The sequence below is a fragment of the Tetrahymena thermophila genome (assembly GCF_000189635.1).
Source record: "Tetrahymena thermophila SB210 genomic scaffold scf_8254803, whole genome shotgun sequence".
Lineage (NCBI taxonomy): Eukaryota > Ciliophora > Oligohymenophorea > Hymenostomatida > Tetrahymenidae > Tetrahymena > Tetrahymena thermophila.
The window spans coordinates 1,295,309-1,304,748 of record NW_002476559.1 but is presented as its reverse complement, the minus strand read 5'-3'; the positions used below and the strand labels follow the sequence as shown (position 1 = coordinate 1,304,748).

General features: G+C 23.2%; 2 protein-coding genes across 2 annotated transcripts; both read right to left on the bottom strand. All coding sequences in view use genetic code 6, as the record gives it.

Annotated features, from left to right (window-relative positions):
* Positions 1-335: 335 nt before the first annotated feature.
* Positions 336-3,217, bottom strand: TTHERM_00013070 (ribosomal death-associated protein; the record flags this gene model as incomplete). The annotated part of the gene is made up of 5 exons (XM_001008287.2): positions 336-1,279; positions 1,344-1,505; positions 1,567-1,863; positions 1,965-2,118; positions 2,663-3,217. 5 exons carry the CDS (start codon positions 3,215-3,217, stop codon positions 336-338), a joined length of 2,112 nt encoding a protein of 703 aa, XP_001008287.2.
* A 2,323-nt stretch (positions 3,218-5,540) lies between these two features.
* Positions 5,541-7,994, bottom strand: TTHERM_00013060 (amine-terminal domain cyclin; the record flags this gene model as incomplete). Its single annotated transcript, XM_001008286.2, has 3 exons — positions 5,541-5,748; positions 7,055-7,374; positions 7,524-7,994. 3 exons carry the CDS (start codon positions 7,992-7,994, stop codon positions 5,541-5,543), a joined length of 999 nt encoding a protein of 332 aa, XP_001008286.2.
* Positions 7,995-9,440: the final 1,446 nt, after the last annotated feature.

Here is a 9,440-nt window from a genome sequence, read left to right as displayed (position 1 = left end):
TTAGTATCAATAAATCACATACAAATAATCGTTATATCACTTATTTACTAAATTATAAAATACTTTAAATAAAATTTTTGAGCAGATTAATTTATTTGTTTATTTATTAATAACATTTATCATCATAATCAATAATTAATTAAGGCTTAAAAATCTTAATTTCAGTTTAAAGAAGTTTTTGACTATAATCGAATTGTAAAGCATACCATCCATAAATATTTATTTACTTATTTATTAACAGATTATAGAAAAACTTAAAGAAATTGATTAAGTTAAAATAGATAGATAGATAGATAGATAGATTGATTGATATTAGATTTTATTTGTAAAATTTCTCACATAGAATCAAGCTAGTGACCAAGCATAACCTTATGTGCTTGAGCCCAATTACCTTGAGAGTGCATCCAAAGGAAATCGGAAGAGTTCTTTGCAACATTATCGGCAAGCCAGAAATCGTTTTGAAGGTAATAGTGACACATAACTCTGAAGTCATCGAGAGGTAAGCCTCTCATTTCGTGGGAATATCCAAGAGGGAAGTCAATAGAATCAGGGCCGAAAATGTGCTTATGGAAATTTTTAACGCTGGAAGCACAAAGGACAAAACCGTTTTTAAATTTGTGACCATCAAAGTTCAAGAAAGCTCTGGGGACTGTCAAGTGATAAGGAGGAACAGTGGATCTTAACTATGTATCAGTAGCATATCTGAAAGAGGGATAGATAGAACGCTTATACATGAAATTATAGCCATCAATTACTTTTAAAACACAGAATTTATCCTAGTTACGGATTTGTTCGAGGACTTCGTACAAAGCATTAGTAGCAAAGAATTCGTTTTCGAGACCGTAATCGATTATATCAAGGACTGTAAGGGGATTAGTTAACTTTTCTTTTAGTCTGACTCTGAAGTCTTTGTTTGTTTCACCATCAATAATATTTTCTTCTTCTGTCAAGAACTTTTTGTGTTCTTCGAAGTTAACCTTTCTGTCTTTGTAATAGAGATCAGGGACAGCATCACATTCCTTATCGTGTTAGCCAGACAAATTGTAGAAACCATAAATATCCATATTAACTGGGATCTACTTTAATAAATCGCTGTTGGCGTGCTTGAAAGATTTCATCCAATCTTAAGCTAATTCGTTTTAAATATAAAGACCTGTCTTAGGATGTCTGACGAACTTCCATTCCTTTTAAGTCCAGTTAAAAGCACTTGGAACATTAAGTACAATCCATTTCTTGTAATGAGCCCACATTGTGACATAGAGTAAAGTACCACTCTTGCCTTTTTATATAAATAATATTTTTAATAACACATATGAGTAATTAGAATATTGTTTGGTAATTACCAGAACCACTATCACCGTATAAGAGAGCGCCAGAGTTGAATCCAATAAACTTTCTCAAAGAGTACTTTTTAATGTTTCTGGGAATCCATCTAGGTTCCTTACAGTATTTAATTAAATCAATTTCATGTTCAGTGCAATCCTTGATGCTAATTTAGAATTTCTCTTTGAGTTACATAAAAAACATTTAGTTAAAAATTGATTGTTTAAAACAAACAAATTTTACAAATATCTTCAAGGAATTATTTATATTGTTAAGGGTTGGAGAATTCAGGATGAGCTCTTTCATTAATTTATTTGAAGATCTATTCGAAGAGTTGATTGAAGACCTTCTTGCCAGTGAATTAGGGATTATCGATCTATTCTTATTACTTTAAAAAGAGAGGAAGAAGGGCATTAGGATTTTCGCCCAATTCTCTCAAAACAACATTAATAGTTAAATCAAATAAACTAGGTAAGCAGAAAAGTCTTTCGAAAAGAGTGTTATTTCTATAAGCTTCCAATTCTTCAATAGCAGCTTTGGCTTTAATAATTTAGGTAATTTTTAAAAATAAGTTAATAAATAAATACATTTTATTGAAATATTTTTTGTTGCAAATAAATAAATAAATTAATTGTACTTACCTAAATCGTGGAAAAGACAGGGATAAACGTCTTCATCTTCAATAATCTTTTCTTTAATTTTTTCAGTGGGATATCTCTTGAATAAGTTAATATAATTTAAAGGAGTTTCCTTATTATCTTAAATATGTTGCAAGTGATTAACAATCTTAGCTCCCTAATTTTTTCATTCATAATTAAAATAATTTAATTATAAAATATTATGAATGTTGTTAAATTAATTAATTAATTAATTAATTAATTAATTATTTCTAATAAGTTTTGTTTTTGGCAAGTAGACGAAAGCGTGTGTGTTTATAATGCATATTTCATTTAGGAATTTATTTAAATAGCTCGTAAAGATGATAGATACTTAAGAGAAGATTTTAAAAATACATTTTAAATTGCTATTCTATGTTGCACGATTTTATGCATGCATGCATGATTGCTTGCTTGATAAATAAATCAGAGTTTATTTTAAAGATTTTGATTTTATTAATTAAAAAAGATATTTTAAGATTATTCAATTTTAACTAAATAACTATTTTTATAGTGAATTGATTTTTGAGACGAACTGGATAAATTTGTTTGGATTTAACTAAATTGATAATTGTGTAAGTTATTTTAATTGGTTTTTTCATTGTATGTGCTTGTGAGCTTTAAAGTTTATTAACTATTTCTACTGTTGCCTATCTAGAAAAAAATATTTTTGTTATTTTTACTTCTTCTGAAATCATAACACCGAACTTTCTAGTACGATAGAACTCAACTTCGAAGTATTCACCGAACATTTGGTTGTTGAGGAAATATTTTTGAATGTCAGTTGCAGGGAACATTGTGTATTTGCCAACATCTTCGAAATCATGATCGCCGATGGGAACGAATGAGTAGACATTCAATTCAGGCAAATCATGATGTCTCATGGAATCTTCCTATTTCTTGTAGTCATCAAGTTTGGAGAATTAATTGGCTAAATCTTTTATGCGACGACGAGTATAAGCGCGGATTAAATCTTATTTAAGTTCTTCGCTCTTAATTTCTTGGAATTACTTCTATAACATGCTGATTTCAATAGATTGCTCCATTTGAGGGAGAATTTGCTTAGTGTAAGTTCTGAATTATTCAATAGGAGGCATTCTTTTATGAGTTGAAGAATCATCTTTTAATCTTCTGTTGGGAATAGTGGTTTTCTTTGCCAAAACTCTGAATTTTTCCTCCTTTGTGGCTCCCAAATTTTTGCCAACTCTTTTAATTGTTTCTATGAATCCGATCTTCATTTCTAATTTAAATTTTGCTTTTCTATTATAAATTCTGTGTCTCTCCTATTTGTTATCTTTTAATACTCAAGCAAAGAGGATATTGATAATAAATGTTTGTATGTAAAGATTCTATTTAATATACTCTATCTTTTTAAAAGATCATTGATTTATTCTTTTCTCTCTTCTCCTTATTTGATTTAGTTTAATTTCTCTATCGATCTACATTTAATCTTAATTACCAAGCTAGCTAGGCAGACTATTTCAAAGACTTGCATTTATATTAACAAATATACATATATTTACATACTTACCTTCTTCAATAATTAACACTTCTATTAATTAATGAGTACTCTCATTCATTTCTTATCAAATTAATACATCTTAATCTCAAAATTCACTTTAGCACATTCATTAAAAAATTCATTCACTTAAAAATTTTATTCATTTTTACAAAGAAATTCAAATTAAAAAATTCTAAAGTCCTCCATTTTATTATATTTTTATTTAAGGTAAAAATTAAAGAGTTAATTTTTAACTTTTTAAATATTGCTTATAAAAAAATTATTCATAAATTTATTTCCTTCTTCCTAATTTCTAATTTAATTTTTAATCATAATCCTAATTATTCAAACACTTTTTAAAATGGCAAAAAAAATTCATTATTAGCTTAAATTCACTTATGTTAATTAGCAAATAAATAATAAATAAATATATTTTTAAAATTATTTTACTTAGTAATGCTTTGTTAACCTCAAACAAGGATGAGTTTTACAATAAGACATGATTAATTTGCAAGTATCTTTTGATAAAATCAGATAAATTAAATTGTATATGTATGTATAAATGTGTTTATCTGCTTTTTATTATTTTCTAAGAGTTTTCAAGATAAATTTTTAATATGTTTTATAGAAACCTTGATTTTATCTTGAAAATTAAAATATTATTTTAAATAGAAATTTAGAAATGACATTTACTTAATTAAATTAATAAATTATTTAATTTATTTTATCAGTGATTATAATTATCTTAATTCAATATAAACTTATTTCTATACTTTCTAAGAAAATATTAAAGAAAGTTTTATTTTTAATTTAAGAATAATAAAATATTGAGAAAAAGTCATTAAGCTTAATTTAACTAAAATTTTAAGTAATTTATAAGAAAGGATAAAATACATATTTAATAAAAAGTTATAATACAAATTTTAAAATATAAATATTATCACTAAACTAGAATATATGATCTAGATAGATATATAGGCTGGAGATAGGTAGGAATCTATAGATATGGGAAAGAAAGTAAACAACCATCAAAGTATCAAAAATTATTTATTAATTTATAATTAGAATTTAAAACTCTTTATATATATTATTTATTTTGATGTATGTGAATTACACTATTTTTTGTATTTCCAATAATTAATTTTATTTATTTATTTGTTAATTTGGTTAATTTATTTATTATTTTTTAAATAATAAATTATATAATTTTATTATGATTTTATTAATTAGTTGAAAATTATATTATTTTATTATTTTATTTTGATTATTAATATAATTGTTAAGTATTTTGGGCGCTGTTAAATTAAACTTAACTATGTAATAAATAGATAGAATATTCAAATTTTTATTTTACTTGGTTATTATTATTTTTTTTTAATTCATTATTAAGGAAAATTATTATTTATTTCTACTTTTATCATTTGTTTGCTTGCTAAGTTTACTAGATAAAATTAGCACATAATTTACATTCTAGATGACTTCTTTGATATTTTGAATTAAAAGTACATACTTACTCTATTAAAATGAGATATCTAATAGGTGAATTAATTTAATTATTTACATGCGAAGAGATAATTTAAATGTTTTCTCAAAGAAATGTGTCTGATTTTTTATTTAATTTTTAACCTTACTTTGAATGAAAATTTTTTTGATTTAAATTAAAAGTATTTACTTATTTATTTATTAAGCACCATTTTAATTTTTTATTCATTTTATGATAAAAGATTTTTAATAAGATTTAATTATTATTTATTATTTAGAGGTAGTTTTGAGTTGAATAAATTTTGTAACTTTTTTTATTTATTTTTGAGGTTATTATTTGATGATAATTATTGTGGTTATTATTGTTGGAAAGAGTAGTATTTAAATTCCATTTTATTTACAAATATTATCTTTGAGTCTTTGAAAGTATAATCAAATAGAAAGCTGTTTTATATTATATATCAATATTTTATTGTTATATTTAATAATATAGATTTTTATCTATTTTAGTTAATTAGTAAGTAGATGGTAGGAAGGTAGGTTGGTTGGTAGATGTATCAAACAAAAATTTTACTATTTCATGCGCTTATTGTGTTGAAATACTCTTAAAAAGCTTGAAATTCTTCTTCTTTAATATTAATTTCCCAGTTTATTGTAGACAAAAATTATAATTCCATTTCTTATAAATCTTTAACAGGTATGTTTACTCCTCTAGAGTAGGCGTAGAGTGATAATATATAATCACTATATTATTTTTCTATAAGCATAATGGCGCAGGCAATCAATCTATTTTAAATAAAAAATTCTATTAGTAAAATTATTTGAAATAGAATATCAATTTGTATGCAAATAAATTCTTTTAATTAGAAATCTAATCAATTTTATAGTTTTTGATTTCACCAATAATTTTATGAGAGTAATCAATATCCTTTACAATTATGCGTGTTACATGAAATTTTTAGTAAATATTAATTTCTATGTAGGTATTTATAAATGTGCTGAGTTATTATGTTTAATTTTGTTGGCTTTTAACTGAAGTGATATTTAATATTGATGATAAAAATTATAAATCATCTATAGTAGTAATTATAAATGAACAAATTGCTTGGCTATTTTATGTGGGGGACTTATTTGAATTAGTATTAAGTTGTAAAATCTTATTTGCTTAGCTTAATTTTTTGAAAATTTGTTTTTCTATTTATAATTTTTAAATTAATCAAAGTATATATCAATCAATCAATCTATTAATATTTATTAATCTTTAATAATATATCTGTTTATAATTTTTAAGACTAGTTCAGCACTCACAACAATCAAATCAGAAGAAGAAAAATTAAAAAGTAAAGCAACTTTTTCTTCGTAATAGAGGAAGTATTTAAAAATAGTTTTCATGCTAAAATTTAAAAATAATATATTTAATTGATTGTTTCTATTTAAGATTTATTTAGTTGTAAACGTCGTGTTAAAGTTGTAAAATAACTTATAGAAATTGTTATGCCGCAATAATCATATGTCTGTTTTTAATTAATGACATAACAAAGAAAAGTGACTCGCTATATGAGTACGGCGAAGTGAAAATTTTTAGTATTATTTTTTAATAGTAAATTAGAAATCTATTTGGAAGCATGAATTATTACTTAATTTGATAATTTCGTGTGTAAAAACTATAGCAAATGAGTAAATAAATCACAAACAAACAAACAAACCAATTTGCTGGTTAAAAAATTTTGTATCTGCATACAATAAGTTAGTTATAACTTTATTTGTTTGTTTGCTTGATTGTTTGTTTGTGTGTTTATTATTTGGTTAGTTTTGGAAAGCTGGTTGTTTAGATCCTATTATAAAATTTCTATGAAAGCATCTATTATGTGCATTCATTAAAGACACTCAGCAGAGAAATTAAGAAAGAAAGAAAGAAGTCAATAAATAAAATATTGATTATTCTTTTTAGTTGTAAAATTGCAGACTTCTTTAGACAAAATGCCTTCTAAAAGAAGAATTTATTTGAGTATGAATTAACTATTTTTGTTTTTATATAACTGATCTATGATTTATGTTGCATAAAAAATTAAGATAAATGTGTAAAAAGTACCTTTAGCAGTTGTTTTCTGTGAATTAAATTGAAGAAAGGCTCAAATACTTTAAAATGAGCAAAAATGCTGCTACGAAATACTCATCTGGGCATTTCAAATTACTTTATATTTTGTATAGAAATTCTTTAATAGAGACTAAATTATTCTATGTGTATATATCTTATTAGGTTAATTTTAATTTTTGTAAATCTTCTTCCAAGTCAAATACAATCATCTTGTGTTTCTAAAAGTTGTAATGTGGAATCGCAGAGGAATTTTCCTGAATCTTCTCAAGGATTGCGGAGATCTTGCATATTGTGAGGTTCTTCACTTTTGGTCTCTATTGAATTAAATGAGAGAATAATTTAAAAAATGAAAAATGAATGATAATGAATTAATGAATGAATGATGATTATAAGTTGCAGTGAAAAGAATCAAATGCAACAAACAATCAGAAATAAAATAAATATTTTCTGATCAATGATTTACTTTTCTTTGAAATTAAGAACTGAAGGATAAATTTGGAGCTGAACAAGTGGATAACTATATTTGTTAACATAAAGTATGAGAAATGAATGAATGAATGTAATGCATATGTAGAATAATCAAATTATGTATAATTTGTTTGATTATTTGTTTAATATTAAGAATAATAAATTTGAAATAAGTAAATTAATTAATTGATTAGTAAGTACATATGTTTTCATTTGCAGATTTAATTATGCAGTTGAAAGAAGAAGAAAAATATTTATCTTAATTTTTTGCTTTAATTTTTTAACTAAAAGAATTAATTAAATTCAATGTAAAATATTTAGGCTCTTTTTCCTTTTTTATTATTTTTTTGTTTGCTTTTTTGTTTTTTTTTTTTAATAATTTTTTATTTATTTTTTTATTTCCCTATTTTTAAATTATTGGTTTTTTCAATCTTTTCTCTAGCCTTTTCTCAGTTATTTTTAACATTATCTAGTACTTATTATTTATAATATCTATTTTCACACATATAAATAAACATACAAAAACATAACATATCTTCAAAAATTATCTATATTAACTAACTAAATAGCCATTGTCCAAACTTATATACCGAATCCAATCTAAACATCAACCAAATAATTAATTCATCAATCTATTTTACAAAATTATCATAGTTTTAAATTAACAACCACGCAACTTATTTGAGCGTTTTCTCTGTTTTTATTTTATTTGTCTATTTATTTTTTTTTATGATATGATAAATTGATAATTCCTCTTACGTTTCAAGTAAAGGAATCATTTAATTTTTGCATTTATTTTACGCTTTTCTATTTTAGGAAGCTAATTTTCCCTATCCCCTTTTATTTGCCACCTTAGTAAACTGATCAAGTGCTTAAGTTAAGCAATAAAGATTATTTTATAAATTAATTAATTCTAATATTTTGTCAACTCTCTGTAATTTCTCTAATAATATGCGATAGATAGATAGATATATAGATAGATAGATATTGTGTGTGGAAAACAATTGTTAATTTTTTAAATTAGCTATACAATTTTTATGTAAAACTTAATTTAGACTAAATAAAATTAATTATGTTGCTTGCTAGTTAGTTTTATACCTGATTTCCTAAAAATATTTAAATTTCATTTCGTATGAATAATTAAGATAATAATACAGTTGAATAAAAGTTAAACTAAATTGTATTTATTAATCAATCTATTAACTAAAATTTGTTTGTTTCAGTTTAATCCTACTAATATATTATTATAAAAAATTCTTTCCTTAATCAAAAAGATTATATATAAAATCTTAAGTAAATCAGATTAAAGTTTCTAATTAAACACTTGTCAGAATTAAAATTTTAATATTAAAATAGATAGTCTATTATCAATCAAAATAAATGCTCCTCATTTTTAATAAAAACACATATATAATCTTTTAAGATTATATTAGAATATTTAATTTATTATTTATTTGCTTGCTTTTAAAATTTTTTATGTCTACTTTTCCTCTCAATTTAATTTGATTTTAGCTATTTAATATTAAATGTGTGTTCTTTAACTTTAATTTTGGCTATTTGATCATAGATAATACTGTAAATCTAATATTGGCAACCTTTATTAATTTCTCACTTTTTAGTCTAATTTATGCTAAGAGTGCGTTTAAAAATATTTAATTGTGTTATTAGTTTTTCTACTATCAAAAATTTTAATGTAGTTGATAAGGTAATAGGTTATTATATATATGGAAGGAATGTATTGATTGTGAATCCTAATTAATTAAAACAAGATTTTAAAGAGGTAAAAATTTTTTTTTTCAAAATAGTTAATTTCATTTAAAAATAACTTAGTAAATTAAATGTCTTAATATATTAGAGAATATGGTATTCAAATTTAACATTTTATTGGATTATTATTATTTTATTGTTTGAA